The 16,571-nt window shown below is 37.6% G+C and overlaps 1 protein-coding gene across 7 annotated transcripts in view; it reads left to right on the plus strand.

The window, feature by feature from the left end:
* Nucleotides 1–16,571, plus strand: part of KALRN (kalirin RhoGEF kinase) — a 4,346,166-nt gene that overhangs the window by 3,800,889 nt on the left and 528,706 nt on the right. For all 7 annotated transcript variants that reach the window (XM_044074926.1, XM_044074921.1, XM_044074920.1 and 4 more), the window contains 3 exons: nucleotides 3,703–3,795; nucleotides 8,321–8,371; nucleotides 8,955–9,032. In XM_044074926.1, coding sequence (XP_043930861.1) covers nucleotides 3,703–3,795; nucleotides 8,321–8,371; nucleotides 8,955–9,032 — 222 coding nt within the window. The remainder of the gene's footprint in view (nucleotides 1–3,702; nucleotides 3,796–8,320; nucleotides 8,372–8,954; nucleotides 9,033–16,571) is intronic.

The raw sequence follows: 16,571 nt of genomic DNA on the forward strand, positions 1-16,571 counted from the left end.
CCTTCATCTTCAGAACTTTACAGATGCGGCTTCCCAATAGGTTGCCATTGCTAGGCTTAGTATGTATCACTGCACTTTAGATGTTTTATTAATAATCATAAAAGTAAGCATTAGATTACTTTCTTTTATGTGGAAATATTGGTTACTTATTTTACTTACAAATGCTACTGAAAAAGAATTGGATGTTTTTTCTCGAGCTTGATATTCCATTTATGACACTGGTAATAGAGTCTTTACACTATTTCACCCATCACTGTCTTTCATATAATGGTAGATTAAAGCACAGTAGCCAAAACATGGATGTGACCATCAGTTTCTTAAGCAGAATCCCACAGCCTTCATCAGGTTTTCATGTACCAGGATGTGATCTAAAAGTTCATGATGCATATTTTGCCCATTCTTTATATCAAGCCTCTTGATTTTTAGCAGCTTGAGTTTTCCCATCATGAAATAGCCATTTTCTGGTTATTATTGTTTCAGTATGCAGTACCAGGTTAAAGACACTGTTCTTTGCGAGACCTCCTTTATCTTTCATGAAGACAGAACTTTCCATCATACCAACCCAGCATTTTTGGCCTGGCTGGTGTCAGCAGTCCTTTATTGTTTCACTATGGCCTTGACCTGCAGGTCTGTTTTTCAGATTGAGATAACAGCTGTGACACGTACAAGACTTCAGAAGAACACTCAAACAATATGGCTCTCAGGTAGTGTCTGCTGTCTGGTCTAGGTGGTTGTTTCTGCTTTACTCTGTATATTAAGATGAAGGTGGGTGTATAAAATGCTGTGTCACCTGAGGTAACAGTGCATGTTGTTGAAGGTCATTTCATTGATGGCTTATTCTGCTGCGTGTTCAGACATTGACGGCCCATTTCACTGAGTTTTACGTAACTGTCCCAAAGCTACGTTTTGTTAAGTCAGGAAGTGCAGGGAACAAAATCCCCTACATGGAAGGTATGCACTCTATTCCACATTAGGCTGCTAAGTATTTTTTTTTTTAATTCAACAGAATTTACCATATTAGTCTGCATGACTTGCTGTACAGATTAAATTTTGTTAACAGCAAGGGGCTATGCCACTGTGTACTTTATTGAAACTATGCTTAGTCAGTCATGGATGGTTCTACTGCGTGCATGTTTCAGAAGGATTGTAGTGCACTATATTTCCACCAGTGCCACCTGTTCTAAAGTTCACACACTTCTGGTGTGCAGTTAAGAGCCAACACTAGGCTTTAGTGGACCTGCTATTAATGTCCTGTTTTCATGTCTCTGAGCTTCAAGCTTTTCTGATTTACAACTTTGAACTTATAAGGAAGATTATTTCTACAGGCATTTACCATAATACTCTTGGAGAGTATCATGGTCATCATATCCGCATTCCTCTCCTCCTTCACCAGGTAGGTTACCAGGGTCTCTGAGTCTTCTTCAGTGGGTGACTCCTGTTCTTTGGGCAGACTTGAATGAGGGTGCAAGAGTTCTGCTGTGTCCTTTGTAAGCATTCTTCACTGACACTGTTGTTACACTACTAGTTGTAGGGTAGGCTTCACATAAAAAAGTGGTAGCTAGAAGCTGTTAAGCAGTTACTACTACTGATGATGCTGTTCAAGTAGTTTGATATATGCTCTCCTCCGTGCTTTCAAAGATCTGGAGTTCAGGTACTTGCTGCTGTATGTATTTGTATTGGGCAATATAACCTGTATTTTCCAGTATGTTTTGGGCAATATAACCTGTATTTTCCAGTATGTTGGGATGACTGCAAAGTGACATCAGCTTATTCTCTAGTATGACAGCAGTGGGTATTGATACTGATGGTGACTTTTCTTTAATTAAAATTTACACTGCGATATGCATTTGTTAAACAGAGCGCATGTGACTTGTTTTGGCATTCAGGTTTTTGCACTGTAGTTAGAATGCATTGTTTTATTAGCTTCCTGAAGAAAGATAAAGAAGCCCTAGATGACCTGAGATTAATTAGTGACCTACGTGCTGGAGTAGTTTCCAGGGAAGGTGGAACGCAATGGCAATAATCAGTTCCCCCGTTTTATGGGGAGAATACAGTCAGGTCTGCTACTGTACTGCCCCTTGATAGTAACTAAGGGCAATTTCAGAGACACAGGACTGAGATATGTATTTGTCCTGTCAGGGAACATGTTACACTGTGATATTAATTGTGGAACATTTCTCCCTGGGCCTCCACTAAAAAAGGGTTTTATCCTCCTCAGACTTTCTTGATTAACAAAGACCAATAGGTAGGTAAATAGATCAACATTTTTGAAAGTATACGTGTGTCTTTTCATCAGCATTTTAGACCACACTCTTGTGGCACACATACCAGACTGCTGCAGAAGGGAGTTATAATTACTTAACAAGTCTGCCTAGATGGAAAAGAGGATGAAACCACACCTAGCATTAGCTTTTCTTCTTCCTGACCAGTTTTAGTAATTCAGTTGTCTCTCTCATTGACTTTTCCCCCTCACCAAGAACAGCCCTGTTCTGGAAGGTTTTATGGGACATGTCGGCCCAGTGGTAGATGAGGTTCTCAAGAAAGTAGCTTATAGTTAAAGCACCACTTAGATGTAAAAAGCATAGAATAAAACAAACAAAATGCACATTCATGTTTATTTATTTGCTCATTGCACATGTACAGAGTAAAAACAAAAAACACAATACATATTTTATATTCATTGTGTTATTTGCTGTTGTATACACATACTACATTTTCACACATGAAAATGGCATGTGTGCCTATTTCATTACTGTATTTGTGCTTTAGTTTTTACATTTCCTCATATGTTTATAAATACATTTAGCTTGTTAGCCCAGAGGATAAATACAATAAGCTGTTTATGAGCTACTTCCTGTGGTTTGGGGTTTGATTCCCTCAGCCTACTTTTCCCTACTTTGTGAGTCTCAGCAAGCCTCATAAATAGATGGTGCTCTTGTATGGTTGGGAAATCGGTCTAGTGATTTCCTGGAAGCATGCCTAGTAACTGCCTATGAACCTATAAAGCAACTGCTAGATTCTAACATTTTTCCTTTATTCTTTTTCTGTCTCTACTGTCCTGACCTTCAGGACTTACCTAAATAGCCAGTTTGTTCCCTAGTGTTGAGGACCGCTGTCCTTCAGATCCACTGAGAAGAGAGATGACTGCAGGGGCCATCATCCTGATAAGCTTCAGTGGATTTTGTACTCTGGCCAGCATTCTGGCAATGAGATCCTTTTTTTTTTTTAAATTTGCCTAACCATGTCTCCCTGGAGGCAGTTATCTACTGGCATTATTATGGGACACACAGCACCCCTCCCATGCAAATAAGTTCTCCAACCTACTTATTAATAAGAGGTACTACCGTAGCTCTTATGATGGCCTGAGAGCCCACCCCCAGAGTGCCAGCTTCCCTCATTCATCTCCACTAGGCACATATGGAAGGTATGCGCCCCTCTCCACCACCACCCTCCTTCCGAAGGGGCACAATTATCCCCTCCTGCCTAGGCCGTCATGAGCCATTAGTCAAACTCAGAACATCTGGACTGTAATCAGGGCTCTTACCGTCACTGATACAGAGACTTTTATACTGCAATAGTTAGGTGTTGTGCTGCTGTATTCTTGGTAATTAAGCAGGAGTGTGAATATTCCAGTGTACTACCAGAAGGTCAGAAAATGCTGATTTTTCTATAAACTTAACAACTTTCTATCTGGTTTCATAGGAGCTGAAACAAGAATTAAACCAGAGGCTATCACTCAGCGACTTTCTCATTAAGCCAATCCAGAGGATAACAAAGTATCAGCTCTTAATAAAGGTAAAACGGTATTTATCTTGTATTAGTTGACAGCTAAACCTAAATACTGCAACCTGTGTAAGTAAATGTCTTCTGTAGACCATGGATTCATCCACACTGAGCAGGCAAGGTTACAGTTTCCAGCAAGTAAATTTGTAATGCAAATTAGCAAGGATCCAGGAATTTATGTACATTACAGTCAGTTAGTTCTACGTCTTATAACTCTTGGACTCCCAAACCACATAAACAATGCCAGTGCACTCTTAGCTATCACATTCTCAAAGCATGTTTTATGAATAAAACAGTCCTTAGCATGTGAAATGGAAACAGATAATGCTGATTAACATAAATCTGCACATTTGAGTGCATTGATTTTGGAACAGTTATGCTTAAGATAGTTAAGTAGTGTGACTTGCTTTCATTTTTGTAAAACAGAATTAGTGTTCCTTATGTCATTTGTGTAAGTGTATTTACATTATATATTTGGTAGCTCACATGACTTCCACTTCAATAATTTAAATACAAATCTGCTTCTCCTGATATTAACCTTCTCCTAATGAGGTTTATAGCAAAGAGTTACAAATGCAGCCAGCTCTGTGGTATACAGGGATGAAGCCCTGATTATGACCCAGCTGATCTAAGTTTGAGTACTGGCTTGGATGCTGGAAGAGCTGGGCAGGGGTGTAGGCTTGCTATTCCAAACCAGTGGTAGCCCTCATAGGCATGTGTTTGATAGCACACACTTGCCAGGAGAGAACATAGAATGTCACCATGATGATGTGTATGCTCACATTAGCACCAGGGATATGGTTAGAGACCGCCTCATGATGGATATCTGTATGTTGTCTTCCAAGAATGGGAGGGATGAGGATTGATTGGCAACAAGGGAGAAATAGCATAAACAAACAAACAAAAAAAGGTTGCAGAGTCACTGCATTAAACTATTTTTAAAAATCCCTCATATTATTGCAGGTGACCCTTTTTGGCCTACTATATAAATGGTGTCTTATAACAATGAATTGATTACTGTACGGTAATGTTACCAGCACATTTTAAATCAGACAGAGGTGAAATATGCTCACCATGAAGTGTGTCTTTTACAAGTAATATCTCTGGCCCCATTTTGTATCTGTGAGACCTGCTTTTTTGAGTCCTGATTTTTTGAAAAGTTAACTGAGAATCAAACAAGAAACAGTGAATTATGGAAGAAAGAGTTACACGTTTTAAGTTTTTTTTGTTGCAGAAGAGTTTATCCTGCAATTCTGTGCACTCCATCATGGGGTGGGCTGCACCTTCCACTCTTGTTAATTATATGTACTAACTCCAAAACTGCTGTACTTCAGAGTAAGTGACTCCAGGATACTACAGTTTTGGATGCAGTTTATATGGCATTGTTGTAGAACATTACCTCCCCATACGGTTTGTGTAGAACTGGGCATGCCTTGTGTGGCTGACATGTCAAATAGCTGTACTGCTGTATGCAAATGATGCACGATTGACTGCCATGCAGATTTGACAGTAACATCATGCATACATTGGTTGTTGATTTACATATCTGTCATCACCCACATAAATTTGCGAGTGACCAATGAATTAAATGCTGCAGGTGTTCAATGTAAGTTGTAAGGAATCCCTAGCAGGTGATCGAAATACCAAAGTTTTGAATGGAGATTCCGGTACAGTGTGGAAAGAGAAATTTACCCTTTTCTTCAATGTGCTGCTATCTTGGAGTTAGTATATTTAATTTGCAAGGGGTATGGGGGGTGAAAATGTAAAAAAAATATTACTTGGAGTTATAGTTCTGTTTCTTTAGCATTAGGTAATTGTAGTGCCCCCTTGAGCTAACATGATGAATACCTGATGAATATTCATGCAGCCACTGAAGACATCAACATGAATATTCATTCATTATTTGAACGGGTGTCTGGTGGTGCGCAGGGTTTAGGCGGGACTTGTTACTGTGCACCAGCGGAGGTACTGTTTTGCTACATCATTGTTTATATTACCCCAGTTAACATTTTAATATCTGCTCTTCTGAGGATCTCTGCTGTGATCCTTGTCATACCACTAGTAATCTCGTCTTACCAAGTAGATTTAAGTATTGTTTTAAACATCCCAAAAGCAGATGCCCCCCACACCTGCCGAGACAATTTCTGTCACTTTGCTTTGTGTAACAGATGTTTTATAGTTGTGTGTTATGATTACGTTGATGTGTACATTCTCATAATTGGGTAGCTCCTGGAGCTGCTGTAATGCTCATTGGCTTACAACAGGCAGAAGGAAGTCAGCCTAAGACTGTATTCTGATCAGTATAATAACTGAGTATTTCAGTACTGAACCAGCTCAGTGAAGTTAAACTCTCCAGTCACTGTCATAGGAAATCACTGATAGTGCAGTTTATAAGTGTGCACAGGCAATGATTCCTTTTTTCAGAGACTTTTCTGGAGTTGGTACATAAAAGATCAGGGGAATGAGGAGGGGGGGCTTGGCCCCCACAAAAAATATGCATAATTATTTCAGTTGATTTCTGTTCTGTTCTTTTGTAACATGTAACTTGATAAGTTGTATCTGAAGCAACTGATGGTCTCCTATATAGAGTATCCTGTATTAAGGAATATTCAGCCCCCCCCCGAAGAAGCAGAGTTCTGCTGTTCATTTCTTCCTCCACAGACTGATCTTCCAGCTCCTTTTAACTACCTACCTCTTTTTAAGCAATAATGCAGACATACGTGCTGCATCTGCAGCCAGTGGGTTGGCCATTTTTCATTTTTTATATTTGGGTTAAATCTCGTTGTCCCAATCAATTCTCAGCTAGAGTGTCTTCTGTCTGGAGACATGTGTAAATGGGCATACCTTCGTTGAAGGTTGTGCGTCAGGGCTAGCAACTCAGCACGTAAAAATCTACTGCCAATCATTAGTGGACCGGAGTTCCACTGTGGCGACCCCTAACCGGGAAAAGCCGAAAGACACAACAACAACATATTTGGGTTAAATCTGGGGTCTCTTCATTACAGGCCCTCATAAATGTGACTACTGTCATTTTCCAAAGTAGGATCAGTTGATGTCCAGGTGTAAGATTGTTTTTAGTTATGTAGCATCACTTAGACTTAGGTTAGTACTAGGCTAACTGCCCTTGCAAGCCATTTTATGCCTAGCCAATTATCCCTTGTGAGAGTCAAACCCTGCACCTTGTGTTTGTAAGGCAAACACCTTAACCATTAGGCCACCCTCCCATCGCCTTCTAAGAAATAAGTGAATGTGGTCTCATAAACATAGTATGCTAACAAACTGTGCCACAAGTAATGAGCATCACCGGAGTTAAGTCTGCTTTTTATTTCACAGATGCCACCCAGTTTTTTAGTGTTTAACCCAAAACTTAAAACTGCCATTTCTTGAAAGTATTTCTTGTGATAGCTATATGTCTTAATCCAAGCCACAATGTATGTTTGTACTTCCGCATTACGTTTCAGCTGGACTGCTTGCAAAAAATGATATAGCAAAGTCTGTGGTCTGAATGAGTCAAAAGACTACATGTCTTCATGGTTTACATTTTTGGGACTTATTATACCAAAACACAGAAGACAGTCAGACAGAGATTGTAACCTGACCAACAAAATAACTCATCATTTCAATACCATCTGATTTATTTTGAATATTTTTATGTATATTTTTGAATAGTTGGATTTCTATGATTAGGATTAGAGGTATATTGGTATGTAATGGCCAGACATCTGAATAAAAGTAATTTATGTTTCCTGGGAATGTAGCTGTACATCCATTGATTTTAATGTGCTTCTGGCATCCAAAAGCCTAGAACATGTTTAGTTTGCAAATGGTATGTGAGAGGCAGTGTACAAGCAAAGATACATTGATGAAGATCAACCCAAACCATAAATTTCCACTAACGTTCTCGGCAGGGCTCAAGTGGGTTTCATGTCCTGCCTGAAGCAAAAATGTAATGGATATGGCATTCCTTCATGGTCTGTTGTATTGTTAATTAGAGTTGTGTCCAGTTTATCTGATAAGGTGAAAGAAGTCTTGGTCAAATAAGAGGAGAAAGATGCGAGAAGTACTTTACTGTGTAGGAGATGGCAAACTATTACTTTTGATGAAAATAAAGTTGCCATAAAGCAAAGCTGCCACCTTCTGCACCCACAATGTAAAGCATATCATAAGTCTTCGGTTCTTGTACAAGCCAGATGTCCTGCAGGTAGAATAAATGTAGTTCCAGATGGCTGCTATAAAGCAATGCTTAGGATATGCATTTAAAAAGCATACCTGAAATGAGCATTTCAAAGCTTCAGGAGATCTTTTGAGTAATGTGAGGACTGAAAGAGATTTCTTAATTGGGATATTCCTGTGCTCAAGTGAAAGAGATTTCTTAATTGGGATATCCCAGTGTTCAACTTACATACTGGAAATCCATGTTTTATCGATATGTCAGTGAACTTATGGTAAAGGTAACATAAATTAAACTGTCAGTTTACTGCTCTGGAACTTTGTCATGTCCATGCTGTGTAATAACATGAGGTCCGTCTTTTTGCAGGACTTTCTGAAGTATAGTGAAAAGGCTGGACTAGAATGTTCAGAAATACAGGTAAACATGCATTTTTAAATTCTTACAATCAGCTGAAGGAACATACCAAACAATAATTATGTCCGTGTCAGCACAGGTAGTAACACCCACAATTAAAATGTAGGGTAAAGGTAACATTTTACTGAATAATGATCTGGTGGCATAAAAGGTGCAGTACTGTGGGATGTTTTTGTAAAAAGAGAGACCACCATGTAATGTTTTATTTTTGAATATTTACTTTAGTAAGACAATGAAAGCTACAGTACTAAAGTCAATAGCAAACACTTTAGCTGAGTAAAACTGATGCTAAAATGTAATTATGGTGTACTTAGTGGGCTTTAAAGTCAGATATTTTACTTAATTTTTTTTATCCTAAAATTACATTTCAGTCCACAAAAGACATCCATGGTTAATGCATGCTATGCTAGAAAATGGAATGAAATGCATCTGTGCAAATAATGCAGTATAGATATGGAAATACTCAGGTATTAAGTACAATGTAGTATGCCAGCAAAGGATGTGAGCAAACTGCCAGTTTGAAAGAATGACCAACAGTGAAGGTTGCTGATACAACACCAATCAAAATTCCTTTTTGTTTTCACAGAAAGCATATGACATAATGTGCCTTGTACCTAAACACTGCAATGATATGATGAACCTGGGACGCCTGCAGGGCTTCGAGGTAAGTAAATTTAGGGAAGAGAGCCATTTAAAGTTCCGCTTATTCAGTTACTGAAAGTTATTTTTAAAATCCTAAATCTGCTCCTACCATTTAGCTATCAGATGAAATTCCATTATCTTTATTGTCATAGGCATGTTTTCAGTGTACTACATTACTAAATTACTCTGCTTCTGAAATGACGTAATTTTACACATTGCTCACAAGTCAGTGGCCTGTTCTTCTTGCAATTTTTAGCAGTCTCAGAGGGGAGTAACAGCAAACTGTTGTGTGCCCACCATAATTTCACTGTAGTACACACTGTTATTGGGCTTGATATTTCAATATCAGGATTCTTAAAACTAACTACATTATTTAGTTGAACTGAGCTTTTATGATTTAGTTGCTTGTAGTTGTACCTCTCAATTGTTTTGCTGAAGAATTCTGGACAAAACGATAAAACGAAAAGGGAGTTTAAAAGTAGGGTTGAAATAAAAGTGAATGATATATGATTAAGAAGTAATAGAAATTACATAGAAGGGCTAACAGAGGTTAAAGTATTGCTAAATAAGGGGAATCTCACAGAATATTGCAGAACAAGGGGAATCTCACAGAATATTGCAGAACAAGGGGAATCTCACAGAATATTGCAGAATCAAAATAAGGGGAATCTCACAGAACAAGAGGAGAAGCAAATGCTGAGTGATAAAGAAAAAATAAGGGAAGTATCTGGGTAATATGCATGAGTTTGAAAAAGACTGCAGTTAATCAACTGTTTTTGATAGCAACTCTATAAAACAGTAAAAACCTTTAACACAACAAATGCAACAGAACGTTGAAAGGGTTGTCGCCAGACCTATGGAACCTGTAACAAGGAAAATAACCACAGATCCTGCAGAGGTTTTAGAGATATTCCAAAAATTTCATGAAATTTGTATAAAGCAGAGAAATGTGAAATCAAGAAAGAGTATATTTATGGAAGACCTTAATTATGCCAAGGTTAGAGGTAGATGAGACACAACAGTTAACAATTAAGATAGGAGGTGATGAGATAAAAACAATGATGTATAATCGATCTTCAGGAAATTCTCCTGGAACAGTTGGTATTCCTGTGGAAGTGTAGAAATTAGGAGGGAAGAAAGTAATAAAGATCTGGAAGTTTTGTTTAATAGTGTTTTAAAAGGAGGGGAAGCACCAGCATCCTGGAAGAAAGCTGCGGTGGCTGTGTTACCTGAAGATGACAAAGACCCTTCAGATCCAGTTTCACTGACAACATTTAATAGAATAATGATGATCCAGAGGGAAGCAGAATGTAAGAAAATACCTGTGCTGTTGGTGGGTTTTGATGCAGAGAAAGCATTTGACAGAGTAAGTTAGGATTTTATGAGGAGGGCATCAAAAGCATTTGCATTCCCTGATACAATGATAAGGTTAATTAGAAGGATATATGAAGAACTGGAGGCAAGAATTAAAGTTATATATAAGCTGTGTTTGAACATAGGAACCAGGCAAGGGTATCCTTTTTTTCCTTTGTTATTTGCTTACTATGTAGAGTCATTGACAAAGAAAATAAATAAGGGACTCAGAAATACAACAATATCATTGCTATAGTAATCAAGAAAAGTTGTCTTTATATGAAGATGATATTATTTTGTACCTGATAAATCAAAAAAAGAACATCTCAGAGTTGTAGAACATTGTGAGACAGTTTTAAGTCTTTTCGGGATATGAAATTAATAAAGATAAAACAAAGGGTATAACTATAAATTATGTATCTACACAAAAACTTGTTCAGAAATACCCATATTTATGGGGCCATAAGATGAAGTATTTAGGAGTATGGATCAAAAAAGCTTCTATTATGGCTGCTAAGGGTATGTGGGAAGGGAGTAAACAAAATATAATACAAAAATTGTGAAACTGGAAACTCTTATTTATGGATATGGATAATAAGATACACAGAGTAAAAATGTTTTTGGTCCCTTTAGTCTTGTGTATGCATCAGGCATACATTCATTAACCCGAGGAGAGGTTGTGGATAATAATTAATAAAGAATTAAAGGAATTTATCTGGGAAGGAAAGAGGGCAAGAGTTAAGTAGGATACATTAATCCTTCCAGTAGAACAAGGTGGTTTGGGTTTACCTGGCTGAAGAAATATTTTACAGCTACAAAGTTGAGGCTGATATACTTAACACAAGCAGAAGGTTATAATTCAAAGTGGAAATTGATGATGATGATGATGATGAACAAGGGGGGAGTTCAAGAAATATGGAGAGAGAGTGGGATTTTGGATGCAGATCCTTAAGGAGAATAACAGCCTTACAGAACATGATATTCATAAAGTAGCAGAAAGTATTCTTAGAACTAAGCTAATGTGAAAAAGGAGAAAGTAGATTTTGCCAGTAGGGATGACTGCAAGCAGAGGTACAGAAAATAGGTAAAAAAGCAGGAAAGGTAATAGAGTGAGATGAGGTCAAAAAGACTTTGGATTGCAGACTAAATACTGTTTTCCCTACCAGGGCTTAATCTCAGAGTACAGGCAAAGAAAAATGGTTAGGGGGATTTAAAGTGAAAGACCTGCTGTGGTAGAGTTTTTAGTTGAGTCTAGAACAGAAGCAGTGTTAAAAAATGGATAATTAATCGGGCATATTATATATTGCATGACAACTATAAGAATCAATCAGAGAAGGTTAGAGAAGATTAGGAAAAATTGCCTACAGAGTGCTCTGTCAGAAATATTGGGAGAGCAAATGACCGTAAGGAAATGATTCTTTTGAGTTGGGGTACAGGATCAGATTTGCCTAAACATAGTAAGACCATCTTAAGTTTAATTCTGTTGGCTACCAAAAAAAGCAATTGCTAGAAAATGGAAGTCAAAGTGTAAACCAACTGTATTTAAGGTGCTGAATATTATAAAAGAGATAAAAGAACTTGAAAATGGGTCTTTATACGAAAAGAAAGGAGCAAATTATATAGAGTTAAATGGAAATTGTGAGAACAACACATGCACAATGTGTAAGAGGAGTGAGGTTTAAGGCAAGGCAAAAATTCAGCATTTTTTTGTAATGTTGGACTGACAATAATAATAAAGAAAATATATGTTAAGTAAATTGTATTAAAATGGGTAAATGTTAAAATGGTTTATTTTCTTTTTTGCTAATGTATGTTTCCCAATGTCTTAACTGCTAATTTAATACAGGTATCAAAAAAGGAGCACCCCCATTTACAAACTAAAAAAATGAATTCTAGACAAAATCAAAACTAATAGGGTTAGAAAAGACCAAAATCAGCAGGAATTTTAAATATTACTATAGTTCTCATAAAAACGTTAATACAACAACACGTTGTATATTTATATGCAGTTTTTGAACAATTAGGAGTATGAAACTCTAATGTGCAGTATTATTTGACTGTCTGTGATGCTCAGTGATTTTATGAGGCCCAGGACAAAAATTTAACAGAAAATAAATGGATGAATGAGAATCCCATTGTCCCGATCTACTATCTAGCGAAACCACAGCCAAGGGAATGGGCTTGGCAGAATCAACAGGAAAATAAGACCCTGTTGAGCTTGTAGTTTTAGACACTGACCCCCTAATAGGATGTCTAAATCAGAGTCTGAATAGTATGTGTGATTTTGTGAACACAAGTTCTATAACCTATGCAAATTGAGAGGCTTACAGTGTTTTTCTTAAAACAATTATGTTGATAAAAAAGTCATATTGTAAAGCAATATGTGTAGGTTGTTCAAAATATTGCCTGTAATCCATTCTTGTGAAGTCATGGTGCAGTATAACAGAACTAATTATGCTTACAGTAGCACAAACCTGGCAAATCTTATAAAGCAGCATTATTTTTAAAGGACCTGTGAGTAGAAAGTTATGAGCAGTTGCCACTTTGTTGTTGCAACTGTCTTCATAGCATGGGGAGTGATAGAATAATGTTTAAGGTGTTTAATTCTCAAACATGAGGTACAGGGTTTGACTCTCACCATTGGGAAATTGTCTAGGCTTAAAAAAATGGCCCAAAAGGGCAGCTAGCCTAGTATCTACCTATGAACCGGGTCTATATGACGCTATTGAATGGACTAAATAGCGAATGCTATTTGGTCGATCCGATACTGTCGAAATGGCAAAATAGCGAAGTCACAGAACATCAAATTTTTTCCCAGAGAAAAAATTTGGTGGGCCATCTTCGGGACTTTGCCATTTCCTCCACTATGGTACAATCTCGGAGTTGGTATATTTAAGTGGGGGGTGTGGTGGGCGAAGCTCGCCCACTTAAATTTGTGTTTGTTTATTTTATTTTTTTTACGGAGCAGCAAATTTTTTCCCTGGGAAAAAAATTGCTGTTCCATTTGTTCGATATTTTGTTGTTTCAATATTATTGGTACAATAAAATGTCATTCGCTATTTACTTTGTACGATAATATGATATAGACGCTATGAACCTATAGGTTCATGTATATCTGACTACAAAGTTAGTTGTCAGTACAGCCATCTGTTTTTTTTTTGTTGTTTTTTTTAAACTGGATGAGTAAGTTGGCAATTTTGTACACCAGCTCAGGCTAAAGATACTCCTGAGCTCAAATACATTGTGCAGAGTAATGGGGGAGGGTGCTTATTGAATGAATAAGACAGATATAGTTTTATATATAATACTGGGAGTGCAAAGTGAAATATAATTGGTTGACCTGTATGCACCTTACAGTCACATTGTTATTGTCATGTCTTTGAATGGGCACAATCAGCCAATGACTTCCTAGGGGTATATTCCTTTGTTAGCCCTTGTGTGTTCAATTCTTTTGTCTTGGAAGAAGTTTGCAGGTGCATAGAAAAGGATCCAGTGAGGGCAGTTACATTGCTATGTAAATAGCTTCTCCTACTGAATATTTCCTTTAATATAATTTGGTCTTCATCTCTGTACTCTGTCTTAGTCCGGCGGTTTAAGAGCAAAAGATTTAAGCAATGAGCCACTAATGAGTCTTTTTCTTCTACTACTTTAATTTCTACATCCATTTGTGTACTCTGTGACCTGAAATAAGCCATTTAACCTGGCAGTTTTGGTGAGTCATCCCTGAGAGGAGTCAAGTAATTCCACTGGGTCTTCCTAGATGACAAATAAATAAATAAATCCAGAACATGAGTGTCTCCTTTACATAGGCCCCAGTGTACTGAGGTGTGAAAAAATGGTTGCTTTGAACCAATGTTTATTGCTGTGTTTTTTTTTCTTGGAAAGCACTTATGATAAAGTGACTGAAATGCTGAAGATAGGAACGTCTAGTTGTTGTGTGTGCTATGACTGTGTAAAGAGTTTTGTTCTAATGCTGAAGCTTTTGATGTGCCAAAATTTTGCATTAGCTATAGGATAGTTTGTGCAAGTGCTTTATGGGTCAGAGTTAAAGTAAGGACTTAGTGTTTTGTGTGTATTCTTAAGGGATGTGATTGTGTGTGTGTTTCTGAGTTACTATTAGAATAAATGCTAGGTTATAGCTTTGTGTATCTGTGTTGCTGGATGTAAAGCATTTTGTATAGTGGTACTGTAGAGGAAAGGGTTTTTGGTAAGGTAATGTGTACAGTTGGGTTAAAAGCACTAGCAGGGTTAAGTGTACACCAACTGTCTAAGCTTGGTAAAGGAGAATCCTACTGGAGGTCTTCACTATTGCCAGGCAACCGGAGCCCATGGAAGATAGTAGATCATCCTGCTGGAGCTGGGAGTAGTGTTTTTACTGTCTAGGCTGTAAAGAAAGAGAGCTAAAATCTGAAACTCTCCTGCTGAGGGCAAACAACTAGGCTATTGAGTTTAATGTAAACCTGTAGAGATAGCCACACCATGTTAAAAAAAAACAGAACTAGACGCACCTATACCCAATGTGCAGGAGGTGATTTTATAGTTGTTGTGGAGTCCAGAGGTTGTGCTACTTACCAGGAAAGAAAATAGGGTCTGTCTCTGTTCTACTAATTGCAGCAAGGTAAAAGGGAGTTCATAGTGGATGTTTTTTACTTTTCTGGTGAGGAAACCTTGTCTGTTCCTTTCTACCATTCCCCTTCGATTCCACACATGCTGTTTAAATTTGAAGAAGAAAGCTCAAGGCTCATTCCCATCATTCCATGGTGTCTGTTGTTTCAAATGATTAGCTCCCTGGTAGTACAAGGGACAGTCCAAGTCCAAGCTGATAAAGTCCTCCTAGGATGGAGTGGTACTCCGCTTCAGCTTTAAGCCTGTATGCTCCTTTAGTTTTTTGGGTCTGGTGGAGCTTCTTCTGGTGGTGTTGGAAACTACCAGGAACTGTTCCATTAGGCAAATGTATATTCTTCTGTGTGAAATGAGTTTTCTGTTTCCCTGGTGAAGAAATCATGTCTCTCACAGTCATTACACCTGTAGGGCATAATGACTTACTCTAGAAACTTCCACACACAGGGCTGAGCATTGAGATCACTTTCATTTGAATTAGTTCTGTTGAAAAAGAGTCTGCATCACTCGTCTTTGACTGCAACAAAAAGGTAAAATATGTGATTACCACATCTTCTCATCTGTAAATATACTCAGACATCACACAACATTTGCATAAGGAGAACATTCCTTACTCCAGTGTCTGCGGTCTGTACTGTTCAATACACAGTTTTGATAAAACATAGCAGCTGATAAAAAAAATTGACAATTTCCATTTCATCCAAACAATGAAGAGCTGGACTCCTGACACCTGTCTAACTTATGTTATTTTTGTTTTCATGGTAGATGATGAAACCTCAGTTAACTGGAAAGCAAACACTGAAAAAAAAACAGAAAAAATACAGCCAGTCACAAAGCCAGCATACTGAGTCCCCCATCATTTAAGATTTCAACAAAGGCTTTGTTAAACCAAGTCTAAAACATCCTCAGTATTACATTTTTTCTTGTCATCCAAAATGATGGCCAGAATACCATACCAAAGCAGTGCCCAATAACTTCAGCTACTTATGAGTCATCAACAGATGTACTTGCAATCTCAGCATCTATACCAAAATCTGTGACACAGATGCAATTGAAAATGGGAAGCATGCTTAAAAAATCGAAAGTGAAAAAACAGAAAGGAGGTTAATGTACAAATATTACAAGGCACTTCAAAGGCAGAACAATAAAAAAAACAATTAGAAAATGAATATACAAATATTACAAAACACCGCAAAGGCAGGGCATTACACAATAATGGCCCCAGCTCCAAAAATTATAAGGTAACAACAAAAGGCAACACCAGAAATAAGTTAGGCAGAGATACTTGCCCCACAAAAAAATCTTAAATATACTAACGCCATGGTCCCATAACTGTGCAGTAAACAGACGGCATGTTGTTTGATCAAATCCAATTTCATCTGATCCAGTATATTTGAAACTGGAATGTTGAAAGTCGTTTTTCATAAACTGGGCTGTTATTTGTAGTGATTAGTAACAGCAGTGCATTTTAGTTTCAATATTTGTATATCTTTTATTCGTGTTTGTTTTCTATTGTTTGTACTTGGTGGATACTGTCATTATTTTGAAATGCAGATGCTGTTTGCTTTGCTGTTGCTGTGGGATCAGA

This window comes from Protopterus annectens, chromosome 6.part0, assembly GCF_019279795.1.
Source record: "Protopterus annectens isolate FY-2018-M chromosome 6.part0, PAN1.0, whole genome shotgun sequence".
Lineage (NCBI taxonomy): Eukaryota > Metazoa > Chordata > Ceratodontiformes > Protopteridae > Protopterus > Protopterus annectens.